This window comes from Charadrius vociferus, unplaced genomic scaffold (genome assembly GCF_000708025.1).
Source record: "Charadrius vociferus isolate BGI_N301 unplaced genomic scaffold, ASM70802v2 scaffold82, whole genome shotgun sequence".
In the NCBI taxonomy this organism is placed as follows: Eukaryota; Metazoa; Chordata; class Aves; order Charadriiformes; family Charadriidae; genus Charadrius; species Charadrius vociferus.
This window is the reverse complement of record NW_009647401.1, coordinates 2582635-2598915: the sequence shown is the minus strand read 5'-3', so window position 1 is coordinate 2598915 and position 16281 is coordinate 2582635. Positions and strand designations below refer to the sequence as shown.

The 16281-nt window shown below is 37.2% G+C and overlaps 1 protein-coding gene across 1 annotated transcript in view; it reads left to right on the top strand.

The window, feature by feature from the left end:
• Positions 1-15099, top strand: part of ARHGAP18 (Rho GTPase activating protein 18) — a 66431-nt gene extending 51332 nt beyond the window's left edge. Inside the window, exons 11-16 of the mRNA XM_009880194.1 lie at positions 2553-2635; positions 3849-4055; positions 4869-5015; positions 10671-10795; positions 12029-12090; positions 14732-15099. Of these exons, the coding sequence (XP_009878496.1) occupies positions 2553-2635; positions 3849-4055; positions 4869-5015; positions 10671-10795; positions 12029-12090; positions 14732-14823 (716 nt within the window). The 3' untranslated portion in view covers positions 14824-15099. The remainder of the gene's footprint in view (positions 1-2552; positions 2636-3848; positions 4056-4868; positions 5016-10670; positions 10796-12028; positions 12091-14731) is intronic.
• Positions 15100-16281: the final 1182 nt, after the last annotated feature.

Here is a 16281-nt window from a genome sequence, read left to right as displayed (position 1 = left end):
GCAGTATTTTCGCTAATAATATGTGAAACTGAAAAACAAATTGAATAACAGCAATATGACTTCTCCTGAGAAAAGTCTGGGCATATATTTGCTAATGTACAAATAACATTTTTCATGTAACATTTATTTTAATAGTTTACACATAAAATGAAAGCACACTGCCACTTTCTGGTAAGATGTTTCTGATAGTCGTTAGGAGGTATAGGTGGGTTATAAGGAAATTGTGTATGATGGTATCAGTTTATAAACAATATTTGCTTCAAAAGAAAACAACAGCAAAGATATAGTAGTTCTGCAGAAAATCTTACAAATGGTAATTTATACTGTTTAGGCTATTTTATCCATTTACAACAGGAAAAGTTAGAGCAGAATAGTCAGAACTGCTGATCATCCCTGGTCCCTTGAGATCAGCAAGTTCCTGTGAAAATGTCTTCTTTGCCACCTGGTCACCAAGACAGCAAACAACATACCAGCTGTAATTGAAAGAGAGTGGCTTGGTGATAATGAATCAGGACTGACAACCCACATACATTAACTCCCCAGCCAACATAGGAGTGCAAGTTTCAGGAAAATGTATTCCCCTGATCTACAGGCAGAGTGATGGCTCATTTCTAAGGGACACTTTTGGGGCATTCCCATGGACAAGCAGACAAACGAATATTCTTAAAAACTGTGGGCTGTGTCAGTCCCTGGGTTGTGAGCAGCCTTTCAAGGCCATTAAATTGGTGAGAGTAGGGGGCTGGTGCTTAGGCCTGCTACCGAGTGGTGTTGATTTTGCAGTACTGAGCGGCAAGTTAAAGCTGGCAAGTTTGCTTTCAAATGATGCTGGCAGCAAGCAGTTCCTCAAGGTTGTTCCACTTACTGGACAGTGATTGGAGCCAGGAGGGTTTCTGCTTGCCGCTCCGGAGCTGTCTGGAGGCTTATGTGGTTTTACTTACCCAGAAAATACTCGGGTGCCAGAATCCAAAACACTTTCTACATTGAGCCAAAGGATTTGATGCAAAACATACATAGCACTTCATAGTCTCCCTTTGATTAAATTGTCTGCCCGTCTTATTGGTTACATGTAGTAAGATTAGGTGTTAGAGAAAAAGTGCCGTCTTTGTGACAGTAATCAGTGTTTTTCATGATACTGTGACTAAGTAGTGTGATTAGAATTGAATATTTAGACAACTTTAGTTCAACAAATTTGTTAATTAAGTAATTCAAACAACTTCATTTAAACAAATTTGTTAACTTAAATAATTCAAACAACTAAAATTGAATTGTTATTTAGGTGAACAGACAGAAAACCTTGATATAAGTAATGAATTTCAATTGTTTTGCAATTGTACTTTTGCTTACTTTCCTAGGAAAAGGTTGATTCTCATTGCTTTTTGAGCATTATGACATGGTGTTTTGGAACTAAATTTAAGCCTTACTTTTCATGTATGTCTCTCAAGAGCAGGTAGATGCAGTGTTATCACCACTTGCATGTTTTAAATAGCTGTATGATTTATGACTCAGTTATTCAGATCCTTAATTTTTATTACAGTAGAAAGTAGTCAGCAAGGGGTCTTTTTACTTTGCTGATGAACTTTTGTTTTTTTTGCGGTATTTCCCAAACTGATTTATATGAAATGTATTTGAAATAGCAGCTCAGTTGGAATCCCAGCAGGATGCACGAGAACAGCCCTGTTGAATTTTGTGATAAAATTATGTGTGATAAAACTGTGTGAAGTGCAGGTACATCGTTCTTCACTTGTCTTATGTATGGCCTGATTCATTAGGAATCTGCTGAGAAGACTTGCCAGAGCACGTCCTCTAAGGCATGACAGGCGGACGTTTATCACAAGTGACAAACGTGAGAGAGTTGGGGCTTTCTGCTGCTTAACACTGCCAGAACGTAGGAGCTCTTCTAGGAGGTGGAGGAGTGTAGGGATGCACTCGTCCTGCATCTTGGGTGAATGATGCACCACTGAGCAACTGGGTAAAAGGCAGAACCAACGTCACTTTTCTTTAATGATAGCTTGCCACGTTTGGTACGGTGCTCACTGCTGTAGATGTGTGTTAAGCTGCTCTGCTCTTGGCTTTAATCCCAATGGTTTGCAATTGCAGCTGCTGCTGCTTATGTCACCGGGGACCTGCCTTATTCAGCAACATGTGGTATTTGTTCTGCGTGGATGACTTGGGAGACCACGCAACTGTTAAGGCAATCAGAGAAACTGTGAAAGCAGTTTTGAATATACCCTTTCATATGTTGGGGCACAGGCTCAAAAAGGGAGGAGCCGTTAGCTGACTATTTCTTCTTGTAACATTGCAAAATAAAGAGTCACAAGGCATCTAGAAAATAGTGCCAGAAGACTGCTGAGTCATACAGCAACTGAATCCTAAAAGAACATTTGGAAATGAGTATCAGAAAACATGGATCTCCCAGTCCTTTGTCATACTATGACAATTAGCCATGTGTATGCATTCAGCATTTTGCAAGAGGTTTCTTTTTTGAAATCATGCTTTTTGAAGAGGACAAATGACAATTTTAAAATACTGAGGTTCGTATGCTTCACTGGCAGATCTTCCAACGAAGAAACAGCAACTGCAAGCTTTGAATCTTTTGGTTCTCCTTCTACCTGAAGCAAACAGAGACACTCTGAAGGTTAGAATTGCTAATACTTTTTTCTTGCACAAATATTTTCTCTTTTTCTGTGAATCGACTGTAATGAATGCTGTTGTCTTTTAACATTCTTTTTTTCAGTTCAAAGTTAATGCTGAAACTAGTGATTCTTCTTTTTGCATTTCACAGAACTTCAGAAAAAAACCCCTTAGCACCCTAATTCCTCCCAAATGACTTTTAAGAATGTGACTTGAAATTTTTCCAGGAGATCGCAATGATAATCTCCCAGTGAGCGACCTTTTCTCTTACAAATTTCATTCCTTTTTTTTTTTTGGCAGCAGTCATTATTTCCAATGCAAAAAATAAAATGTTAGAATACTATGGATGAGAGTTTGCATTTATGAAATTAGTTTAGCTCTTCATTTTTATTCCCTGCTTTTCTCTGTGCTGTTTCTTTCTACTCTTAATAAACTCTAAATTTACACTTCATATTGGTATTTGCAGCATATTACGTGGAGTGTTCCAATTTGAGCTTGTCCTTTTGTAGCAAAGCTATTCATCTTTTTCAGAATATGCTTATTATTAAAATTGCTACGATCAAAAATGAATTTGCAGGATTTGTGTAGGATGCAGAACATCATCTATTACAGGCAAAAAATACTATTAGGTCTTACTGTTTAAACATGTCTTTCTTCTTGAGTTTATTTACTGTGTGGAAGTAGTCAGGAGAGCTCCCGAGTTGTGTTAAAAATATCTGGAACTGAATTAATTGAAGATTGTCAGGTTCTAACAGGCTACCTGTCATTCACAATGCAGTGGTTTACTTATTAATTGCTTACCTTACAGAACTAGCCACTCCGTGTTTCCATAACCATGACAGCTGGTACTATTGTGTTCACTTTCAATTTAAGAAAAGCCAACAGTAATGTTTTCAAAAGCATCTGTGGGATGCTACTTATGCACCTACATAGCGAGGGTTTTGAAAAAATCTTACTGTGCAGGGCTTGGAAATCACTTGAATGCTTTTGAAAGTGTTATCCACAAGAATAACGAGAATGATTTATTTCATTACTTAAAGGAAACAAAACTTGTGCTACAGTCCTGTGAACAAACGTATCCACAGTTCTTATTATTGATTGCTTTTAATGTGGTTTTATTAGGAATGAAGAGCTTTTTGCAAAAATATGTAACATCATGTTTCAGTCGTAACTTTTTCACGTGCAGAGTCGAGCTGTAAGTTCTGCTGTTATTTCAGGTACTGCTCGAATTCCTCCAAAGAGTAATTGATCATCGAGACAAAAATAAAATGACGTTGAAGAATGTTGCGATGGTGATGGCCCCAAACCTTTTCACGTTTCATGGGTTTGGCTCAAAGACTATTGAACAAAGCGAGTTTGTTATGGCAGCTGGAACAGCAAACGTCATGCGCTTTATGATTCAGTACCAAAAACTTCTCTGGACAGTAAGTGGATTCTTCAGGGGCAGGGGGTGGAATAATAAATTTTGCAAACAAGGCTTCTGAAGATGATCATAAGTGTGAACTTATTGTCATGATTTAGAGACAAATCAGCACCATCCAGCTGGGTTCTTGCTCATAGGTAACTCTTATGGGAGCAAAACAGAATCATTACATCTTATGTTAGAATCAAGCTCTGATGGTCAGAGTTTTAATACGGTATGTACCATATGTGAACTCAAAAATAAGTCCTTGGAGGATCTTTGTATTTGGCCTGTAAGTATGCATTGTTATGAGGAATTTATTCTTTTCTGCTTAGAGATACGAGTAAGAAACACGATGTTTTAGTCCATTTCCCATTTGGGCCAAACTTCGTATTATATAAAACATGTTTTGATAAAACATGAAGTCGTGTCCTGGTCTTATGCAAAGCTCTGAATTAGGCTAACTGGAGAAGTTTGGGCTTTGTTGTCCATCAGCAACTTCAAACAATTTTGACCTTTGCTGCGTGTGAGGAAAAGTTATCACTGTTGTACAGACCAAGTGTTGAGTGAATTTTTTTGGCTGAGGAAAGTTAAAACACTGCATGATTCAACCTCTCTTCCCCTGAGAGCTTACTGAATGGAATATAACATCACAAATTGAGTGGGTTTTAAATTGTTTCACAGCTTTATATTATTTGAATCTTTAATTATTACTGGCAATAAATACTACTTTTTCAAGTTCTACCTGACAATCTGTCAATTTACCAAGTTTTGATAAGGTAGTTACTTAAGGAAATTATGTAGGTATTCATACTTACTATCTATATTCACCTAGATTCCTAAGTTTATTGTTAACCAAGTGAGAAAACAAAACACTGAAAGCCAGAAGAAGGAGAAAAAGGACAAAGCTATGAAGAAACTTCTGAAAAAGATGGCATATGACCGGGAAAAGCATGAGAAACAGGAGAAGACCCCTAATGATGTAAGGAAACATACATCTGAAATACTTTATTAATAAGACTATAATTGCTAGCGAAAAAGTAGATCTAGCAGAAGGGTTATCTACATTTATTTAACTGAGAATTTCAAAAGATAGTAATTTAATAAGGTTTCATAGTTTATGGGTTACCAGCATGACACATTTAGAGGGTTGAGCTGTTTGTTTTCCCAGATTAGCTGTTTCTTTGTATTCCCAGATTTTTCAAAATATTTATATTCTGAAAAATGATGTCCAACAGGTTCTTTCAGTTTGAGCGTCGAAACAAAAGTAGATTAGGTCTGTATCTGTAGAGGGAGCAGGTGTTGTGATGACGCTCTGTTACTGTACCCACATTTAGATGCATTGTTGCCTGATGGAAGTCACAGAAGACCATGTATTTACTTAAAAAATAAATATGTAGATGTCACTATTTGGTACTTAATAGTGTTTGCAAACAAAGCTAGCATTTAATCCTTTTTCCTTCTACAGGAGTTCCCAAACCACTGAACTCTTTGCCTCAATGAATCTTAAACTATTCCTTGTAAAGTGGAGCATGCTAGAGCATGCACAACCTGCCCACCCCAAGAAACCCCAAAGGATGAAACAAATGTAAAAAACTGATAAACTGCTTCTTATGCAGCTATTGTCCAAGTGTCTACTCCCAACTTACCCCTGTGTGTGTAATTTACAGTTCAGTATCTCTCCATTAGGTAATCGACTTCTGCCAGACCCATCAGTCATGTCAAGGCATAAGTTTCAATGTGACACTCTCCACACATTCTTTACTCTGAAAAAATAAAATAACGTGTGGCATTATAGTGCTAATTTTTCCTGTACTTTAGACATATTTTAGTTGAACTGTTTTGACTGACATGGAACCTTTTCAAAAATATATCTCATGTACCTTGAAATTGCGTATTATTTACAATTTCAATGAAGTTAGTAATTACAATTTTTTGAAGCTCATTAGCCTATACAGTATGGTATCTTAATTATAATGCATTTGAAATACATGATTCCAAAGTTATTTTAAATACGTAAACAGGTAACACCAAATATGTGTATCCTGATAACATAGTGAATACACATCAGGTTTAGGTGGTATGAAAATACCACCTTGTGGGCTGAAGTCATATTGAAGAATCTGGTGAATTAGAGACATCTTGTGGTAGCTTGTAAAAATGCATTAGTCTGAACGGTGTGTTTTTCTTAAAATATGCGTATGGCAAACTGTTACAAAAAAGGGTTGTCATATTCTGACAAAGGCATTTTTGAAACTATTAAGCTGAAAAATAGAATATGGCAAATGAATATGCTGTAATATTCTCTAGTCTGCGTGGTTTGATCTTGCAAGTATACCTTTTTTTTTATTTTTTTGAATGTGCACATAGCTGGATCCTTTGGACAACTGCATCCAGTGTCTTCTGGAGATTTATATTTCAGTGTTCCTACCTCATTTTGTATGCAGTATTTGACACATCTCTTAATGTCCAAAATTAATTAATTCCCCAGGCATCACTTTGCCTTACTTTGATATCTATCTATATGAAGGAGTATGTACACAGAATAAGGACTTACATACAATTTTAAAATAAAGCTAATTAAACACTGACATTTGTTTTACGCTGTCTAATAAGAAAAGAATTCTTTTAATATAAGTCAGTTGAGTTATGATAAGATGCCACTTAATGCTGCCATCCCCTGTTCAACATAGAAATAACAGCAAATACCTTGAAATAGGCAAATGCTGTTGCAACTTCAGGTCTTGGATTTTTTTTTGTGATTCTGTGCTGTTGGTCTTTTAGTGTAAAATATGCCTTTTTAATCTACTGGGGAGTTAGGCTGAAGTCTCATGTAATACATTCTTACTCAAATGTAAATGTAAAGTTACTATTCATGAATTTTCTTTAAGCCCTAGAATTCTGTGGGGATTTTCTTCAAAATTAAATGGTACAATTTTTCACAAATTCTTCATGCTTATTTAAAGCATTCAGGTGCCTGAGAACATATTACTCTTAAAATCATATCCCCAAATTGATAAGATTTCACAGTGAATGACAATTTTATACATTTTCCAAGTAAAAAATTGTCTCTTTCTTTCAGGAAAATTTGTTCTGGTGTTTTGTTGGGTTTTTTTTTCTAAATTATTATTATTTTTTTTCTCAAATTAGCTGCCTTAATTTGAAATTGAGGTCATTTGCCTGTGCGGTTCCTGGATGGCTTTCCACTATTAGATGGCAAATGATGCGCCTGGACTTGTGGTGAATCCCCATTCCGGTGAAGCCTGTTTGAAACTTTTGAGAGTTAATTAACTTGCATGCAGCTGAATAAAAACTAAGTAAAAGCTGCGATTTTCTACCACGTTCTGTGACACCCCATATAATTACACATAGATGGACAGAGCTTGAGTTTCTTCCATACTCTCCAGAAATACCTCAATATCTGCATTCTTAATGGCAGCCAGCTCATTTGGATAAAATTTCATCTTATCTCTGATGAGGCCTCTCTACCAATCACATTTCCCCTTTTAAGACAGAAGTTAAATGGCATCTACTGCAAACTTTGGGCATTAACCATTGTACAGTGCTGACAGTGGTTAATATTAGAGGGCTTGTGAGGGTTAATTGCTTTTTGGGATACCTGTGCATACCTGTGGCCCTGAGTCTGTGTTAGGGATTAAGTCTTCATGTTGCCTTGGGGTGCATAGTGCTCTAGCCAGGGAAAGAAAGATGCCCTCAGGACTGGAAATTTACCCGCTAGCATAGCTAGATTTATACCGTCTGTCATTGTATTCCTATATATGGTGCAATTGTTCCAAAAAAAGGAGCAGTCATGTTAGCAGCACAACGCAATGTTACTGAGCTTATCTAATACAGGTTAGAAGGGGATACACCATAGCTGTTCTCTTTGCATAACCTGTTTGAATTTTCACAGTATAGCGTTGCTGAGTCTTGCTGAATTTGTTATCTACTGCAATGCCAGATTATTTTCTTAAAAAAACCCCCCGCTACCTGCTAAATAATTTCTTTTTATGTAGTTTTAGAGTTGTTTGTCCCAAACTAGGTGCAACACTTTGCAGTTCAAAGAGAACAACTGCATCCCATTTCTTTCAGACTTTGTCTCCCATGTAGCGAGACCCTTTTGAAGGCCAGTTTTGTTCTTCATAACACTCATGCCCTGTTCCTGCTTGGTATCATTCGCACATGTAATAAGTATATATTATATTCCGTTATCTGAGCCATTAGTGAAAATACTGCATAGTCACTTGGTTCCTCTCTTCATCTAGCCTGATGAGTATTTTAGTGTGTCATGCAACATGGAACAGGTGAAACTGGAAGAGACCCACCCCAGATGCTATAGCCAAGCATCTGTGGTTCTTTTGTGATATATAGATTCAAGTCCCTCTGAAAAGAAAGGGTTTGAAAGAAGATGAGTACCTCACAGATGTCTGCTGTGCCTGCTGCAGACTAAATGTTGCAGGCCAGTGTATTTTCCATCAACTAAGGACATATGTATCTTCAGGTTTTTAAAGTGTGTAAGTACCTAACTCAGCCAGAGGTTTCAGCGTTGTAAAGCTCAATCCTGAGAGAGCCTGTGAGGCAGGAGAGAAGGGACTTGCAAACTGAATAGTATAGGTGACCCACCCTTCGGCATGTTGTCAATCACCCTATAGATACTTGACTTATATGTTGTAATGTGGAGCCCTAACTTGGATGTTTCGAACTGTGCTGTGCAGCTTCTGGGACTCCGCTCCTAGACTTTTTATGGCCACAGTTTCTTTCCTACCAACTTGCACAGTGAATGGTTTAGGTGATGCTCACAATCCGTTCTCTCTGTAATTGGGCACCATGAACATGTTGTGCAGCTGAGCATGAGTTCTTCTCTAAATGCAGGTGGTGAAAGTGGCAAAATTTATTCATTAGCTGAACTAACAATGATTCTGTCTGAATAAACAAAGTAATTATTCTGTTTGAGCTGTGACCATAATGTTACAGCTCTGTGGACATACTCTTTCTCTCATATACTCAAAGCAGGAAGGTTTTTAATTCATATATCATATGCCTGCTGTATAGAAAAAAACCCTGTTAACCAGCTGAAGGTTGGAAAAACTCCATTAACATCAACTGAGACAAAATGATGCAGAATTGTATATAAAAATGAAAACCAATTTAAATTTACCATGCTGAATTTGATGAAAGACTGGTTAGGGACATCTGTAAATAACCATGTTTCCTTTCCTTTTGCCAGGACTTCAAAAGTTTGAAGAGACACAAAAGATTTTTAAGCAGGACTTAACTTCCTAGCAGATGGCTAAAGCCATTGTTTCCTTAGGTGGAGGCCTTAAAGAATAGATTTGACAAATTCAGGGATAAATGTAGGGAATTGCTCTTTGAGATCCACTGCAGCCTTTCTAATCTTTGATTCCACGATTATGACAAAGCAAATTTTCAATTTTGTGATTCTTAATGCTTTAGACATTAGATATTATGTATAGTATTTTTAAATCAATAAATAATAAGACTGGATATAGAATGGTTGGTTGGTTAAAGTTACTTCCTATAGCCAATCACTTTTATAGCGATGAGCCTTTAGCTTTCTCACGAAGCTGTGCTTCTGATTGTGTTCACATTTATACTTGTTCTCTATTCGTTTAACTCCGATGGTTTCAGAGAAGCTATTCTAGAGTCACAGGTGCCCAGATTTGTTCATTGATTATGGAAGAAAGAATGTTCACCCTTACAATTGCAGTAAATAGTGGGGGGAAGAAGAGAATGAACTGTCATAATCAACCTTGGCTACTGAGACTCTTACATTTCTTCTTCTATCAAAATGAGTACATTTGGGTAAATGGTAATATAATACGAATAGAAAAATTACCTCAAGATTTCCAGGAACAGAAATTAGGACCTTATTCACAAATAAATTATGCCTTTTGTAACTTCAAATGTCAGATACTGCAAGTTGAACAGAAAAACTGTCCTTAGGCGCCCTCCTTTTCTGTAACTAATATGATTGATATTCATCGTCAAGGATTTTTGGGTTGAAATAAAATACAAATCCATTATGTAGTCAGACCTGCAGGTTGACTAGCTGAATATATTCTGGAGAATAAAAAATAGGGAGAAAAAGCTGCAGTGGTGAATATCTGTTCTGAAAGGAAATGGTATTTGAAAAGAGGAATCACTTAAAGTAGACTGACCCATGAATACTTTGTGATTTCTCTTTTTGGCATGAAATTCAGATTAAATGAAACTGGAGAGGTTTATTCTGGAAGTTTTTGCAGGGGGGTGGTGCAGGGGGGTTGCCTCGCTTTTATGCCTGCAGCAAGTCTTTTCCGTATCCATCTCATATGCTTCTTATCAAAGCAAAGTGTGTTCTTAATATAGCAGTAATTGTTATTGTTATTCTTAACATCTTTGAAAAATAATTAAACACGACTGTTCTTTTGTCCTTAAGTTCTCCCTGCTGTTAAAAAGAGATTTGAAGGTCTGATGTAGTTTACTGAATTACTGTGCAGTTAGCATATTTCTGCAGCGAAGTGTAGTAGATAGTAGTTACAGAGCACTGTACTAAGTTACTTATTCCATGCTGTATTTTGAGAAGCTCATCAAAGCCAGCTGCTTGCAGCTTTGTTCCAACACTGTTATTTCTTTGCAGGCTGATGTTCCTCAGGGAGTGATACGGGTACATGCGCCTCATCTTTCGAAAGTTTCCATGGCAATACAGCTGACAGAAGAACTGAAAGCTGGTGATATAGTAGCCAGGTTTCTCAGCCAGAAAAGGTACAAACATGTTTTTGTTTTGTTATCATTTTGGGAGAAGTGGCTTTCATATACTATACATAAAAAAAAAAAAAGTTTTAAAATACTTTAAGTCTAGGTAAGTTCCTGAACTTTTGGGCTAAATTTAGCCTATTAGAATATGTGCTTGAGGAATCAACTTAATCCTCCTCATGTCATTAAAGCTCATGAAGCCTTCAGGAATATGAGAGTGTCGTTAGTAAAAAATTAACTGCTCTTTAATCTGATGGGTGAGGAATACTTTTGTAACTTTCTGGGGAGAAGATAGAAGGCAACTCCAAGAAAATAAGTCTAGGAAACAAAGGAATAATGAAAAGAAAAAGATTTTGTAAAAAAAATGCATTTATATGTAGCAACAGTATAGGTATTGTGATACAAATGTGTGCAAATATCGTGCATGTGCAGTGATTTAAAAGGAAAGCTACATTTGAGTCATCCAACTCCATTTAGAAGGGGAGAAGTTTTAATCAAGCTTTTACATTATTTGTTACATATATGAGCAAAGTAAGAAATCAGAATAGACTTAGCAATAAAAATATATTTAACACACAAGTGTGTCATATATAACTATTCATGCTAAAGCAATAATGTTGTATACTAGTTGAGATTAAGAAGCTGCTTTTTCCTAAATGCTGTTTTTAGAGGTTTATACTTTTGACAGAAAGTTATTTCCTGGCTGTGCCTTAGCATATTTTATTACAATTAAGCAGTGAGAATAATAGAATCCCTTTGTAATACAGGGACTTTATTCTTCCACTGACTGCTTTTTACTTCTTTTAGTTGTAGCAAAATCAAAACCAGCAAGAATGTGGTTTCTTCCACCCAACCATAAGGCTTTTTCAGAAATATGAAGTGTTTGAGGGGAATACTTATTTTTGCAGCAGCAGTGAAAGAAAAATCAGAGGGTAAATATCAGGCTACTTGCTAATAACAATAGAATCCTTTTCTAAACCCCACAGTTTCTTCACATCTATCTTATTTTATAGTGTATTGCTTTTCTATAGTGTATTGCTCACTTGCAGGACTATTCATTTGCACTAGCATGCAAGGGTATTCTTGTTCATGCACTGTATCAGTAAATGAGTATAAACACGAGGGATTTACGACAGGTACACTGCTGATCTTAATTAGCATAATTTCTCCCGGACACATCTAAGTGGCCGTTGTACAAGCCCTTTCGCAATATTATTGTTCATTGTGTTTTCTTCCTGACAGTGCAAACGTCCAAACACTCAAGAAAGAAGAGGTCTTTCTTTATGAAATAGGAGGAAATATTGGTAAGAATGGCTTCTGAAGAACTTCTTTTGCTAGAATATGTGTTTCCTTGACACATTGTCCATGGGCTTCACTGTGGTTGCATTTTTATCCTTGTCCCTAGTTCTTCCTGACACTAAGGCAGACAGCTAACCTTGAGGAGAAGGAAGCAGAGATGTTGGTGTGATCATCATATTAGTAGTATCTTATTATCTCTCACAGAGGAAGACAGCAGCTGTAACAGGTGTTCCTGATATGTATGTACAGTGAAGAAGCACAGAAAGGGTGGATAGGAAGGTGCTTGAAGTTCATCTTATTCATCTTTTTGTACTGAGATGTAATAAGTGAATTTAAAGTCCTCATGCTCTGCATTTGAGCGTTGCTTGAAGGTTCCTTTGGGGAAAAAAATGCTCAAGCAGAAAGATGGCCTAGTGATAAAATTTTCCAACCATTAGTCTTTCCAGCTCTGCGTCTTGCAGACCCTCTTGATTAAGGTGAATAGCAGATCAGCAAGGATCCCAAAAGATAATTTTGAACACGGTTCTGAAATTTTCTTTGATGAATGCAAAAGTATTTTTGCATCAGAAATCAGTTTCTAATTACAGTTTTTTTCATATGCTCTTCTCAACAACAAAAAAAAAGAACTAGAAAACAGTATTGGATTGGACTTATATTTAATTTTTTCTCATTAACTGTGACCTGTTAAACTTTATTTGAAGATATAGAATTCCATGAATATCCAGTACTTCTGTACTCTGCGAGTTTAAATCCTGTATGTAAATTGCTACTTCTAGCATTTTCCCTTTTTACTTAATCACTATTTTAAATAATTTTTTTCATGTCTAAATCAAAAGAATTAAAGTAAATTAAAAATAACACTTTCCTATGTTCCCTACAACAGATATGTTTTAGTGGTTTTGCTAAGTCTGTTGGCAAAAAAGTTACTAAGATAACTGGGTACCAGATTAATGTATCATATGTTCTTTTGCATATCCAATACGTACATATATTTGCTATGCCTGTTAAAGTAGGTTGTGATCCCAAACTTAAGACTTTTTTAAAGCAGAGGAATGTCTTGTTTATTGTACAGAGGTGAAAAAAGTAGAATTGTATAAAAAAGTTTTTGTAACAGAATTCCAGTGCAGCTGGAACAACCTACTATCACTTTAAACGTGTGACAGAAATTGCATGTCTCTTAGAGAAAATACATGGCTAGTTGCAGATTTGTTTTGTTTTGTTTTGTTATGAAATAGGGTAGAAAGCTTAGATGTTTCCTCTGTCTGAACAGTTTACTGCCAGACAACTTCAACTTTAATCAGCCCTTACAAATACTAGTCCTTATTAATACTATCAGTAGCGATAAGACGAACACCCTGACTTTAACCTGCTGCACAGGTTTAAGTAAACCAGCTGTCTCGATCTTTGCCATTCTCTCTTTCTGCCCAATGTGACTGACTCATGTATAGGGAGTCCAAAAGGGAGAACATTCAACAGGTTTGTCATACACTGATATGCTTACACTTGTGCTCATAACTGTAACATGTGCAATCCTGCCATCCTGTCCCCTAGTGGATGGAGCTGCCGAAGTCTCCAGATGTTTTTTGAGTACTCAGTACCCTATAGGACTTCAGGGCACTGAACGGGACTTCTGCCATTGCTTCATGAGCAGGACTGGATACGGACATGGCAAACCACAGTCCCTGTGCTTTCCCTGCCTGAACATGCTGCGCTGTGTGGGGGAGAGGGCCTAATTCAGCAGCATGGGCGGTACAGGTCATGTAGGTTGGGATACAAATCCTAGAGGGAAGATAGGCATCTGGGCAAGGAGAGCAGATGGAGAACAAGCAGATGGAGGCTGAGCCTAGTGGAGTAGGGAGTCCTGCCTTCTTGCCTGCTCTGCACAGCGAGTCCAAAGAGCCGTCAGACAAACCCATCTGCAACATCGCATCTCCACTCACCTTCAGGAGCTGGAAATGTCGGGCTGGCACACAAGCCATCTACCCCAACCACTTGCACGGTGGAGTAGGAGAGGGGCTGTGATGTTGAGCTGCAATTGCATAAGATAATGCTTTGCCTGTGGGGGAATGGGAAAAGTATGCAGATCTTGATGGATCATGTGGTATTCTCATCATAGCTACTAGACATAAATTGATTGCTTTTAAGGCGCCAAGAACACTGTACTACTTTTCTCTCCTAGAACAGTAACCATTACAAGTGCCATGCAGAACTGCTGACCAAGAGGAGCAGGATAGGGAGTAATACCTTCTTAACAAGGACAAACCTTGCTCAAACTTTCCATTTGAGAAGGAGAAAGTAACCTGAAATTTTAATGGGTTTCTATGCAAATGTGAACCTAGTGCTTGGATTTAACCATGAGAGGACCAGGGCATTGCTCCTTTTTTCCTAAACCTTCGCAGAGTGGAGCTCCCATGTGCATGGTCTGTGTGAAAAATCTGACTTAGAACATGCCACAAAGCTGTCACAGCCCCTACTCTCCTTCCTTCTTCCTCTGTTCCTCTTCCACCCCAAGGCAGATGGGAAGGGTAAGAGCACTTCTAGGTTTTAGCTGAAAACCTAAATTGAATAAAACAGTGACAGGAATGTTGAAGATAGTTTCCTTTCTTTTTTGGTACTGATGTAACCATGTATCTCTTCTGTTTCTAGGAGAACGCTGCCTTGATGATGATACCTACATGAAGGACCTATACCAGCTCAACCCAAACGCTGAGTGGGTTATAAAATCTAAGCAGAGCTAAGCTCACAACTAATGGCAAAAGAACAACCTGTGGACTTACTTTGTAAGGCTGAGTGTGGGATAACGTGTCCTTTCAACATTCAGCTGTGTTATATATATTAATAGAAGCTTATCCAGTGGAAAAGAAAAAAGTAATGGGAACCCGACAGTGATTATCAGTAAATTTTCAGTTTTACTTGCAGCAAAATTTTGGAGATAGCACACTTTTCCCACTCATATTTGAAATGAGAATAAGTACCTTAAATATTTTAATGGCACTAATCTACCTCCCATCTGGTAGGTTTTGTTTCAGAAGGATTTATTTTTCAAACAGATGTTTAACCTCTTTATATTAGAAATATACAATCTGTTTGTGTAGAATTGTTTTCATATAGGTCTTTACAGTGCTAGTACACTGGAGAACCAAATCCTGCTCAGCACTTCTGAATGGTACAGTATTAAAAATACCTAAACCCAGTCATATGAATTTCCCAAGTAAGTGTGAAATTCAAAGGAAAAAACTGCAATGCAATATATTTTGTCTTTGGAAGTCCTAATTTTGTTCACTTTCTAGGTAAAGTTTGATGAAAACTATTTTAAAACAACTGTGAAAATGCTTTCTATGCAGCTTTTTTGGTAGATCTTTTGAATATTTTTTATTCTTATTCCAGTTGATTGTATTCTTGATTTTATTTTTAAAAAAAAAGGAAAAAAAAAAGGATGATGTGACAAGGTGAGTCATTTTTAAAGTTCACCAGTCTTGCCACTGTCCTTTCTGGAATATTGTCATGCAGTAGAAAGACCTTTAGGTTTTTCAGCAATGATATGCAGCCACGTTACATACACTGATTTCAAGGTTTTTGGACTTCTGATAGATTACATTTTGGGAATTGCCAAAACCTGCCAATTACTAGTACAATAGATACGTTCAGGAAGAATGAAATAACTGTGGAGGGAAACTGTAGTCTAAGTTTCATAGGTAGCAAACCATGAAACCTTTCACCCAAAATCAGTGTAAAGGTGTACTGTGGAGTTCATATGGACATTTTGGATATGATCTGCCATCAGCTTTATGTCTGGTCTATCCTGGACGAGTCTAGAAATCAAGTTCTGATTTCCCTTATGCTGATAGATGCTGTCTAAACCACTTCAAAAATTAATAGTCCAATGGTGAAATCCTTCTCTTTGCAGGGAAGGACTGAAAGCTCCCTGTGGAATTCACTGATAATGAATTACAGACTGACGTGGCTTGTTGCAGCACAAAGAGCTGTGGACTGTAGCTCCAGAGCCCCAGTCCCACAGCAACAGTTTGGGCTCACAAACTTGTGTACCACCTTACAATTTATTTGTAAACTAGCTCAGCCATGCCTAAGTGCTCACACCTGTGTGCTTGACTGCCTGAAATAACTACTGTGAAATTATATCGTTGGAATGAAATATTTTCTTTCAGTGCACACGCAGAATTATGTTGACCTCATAG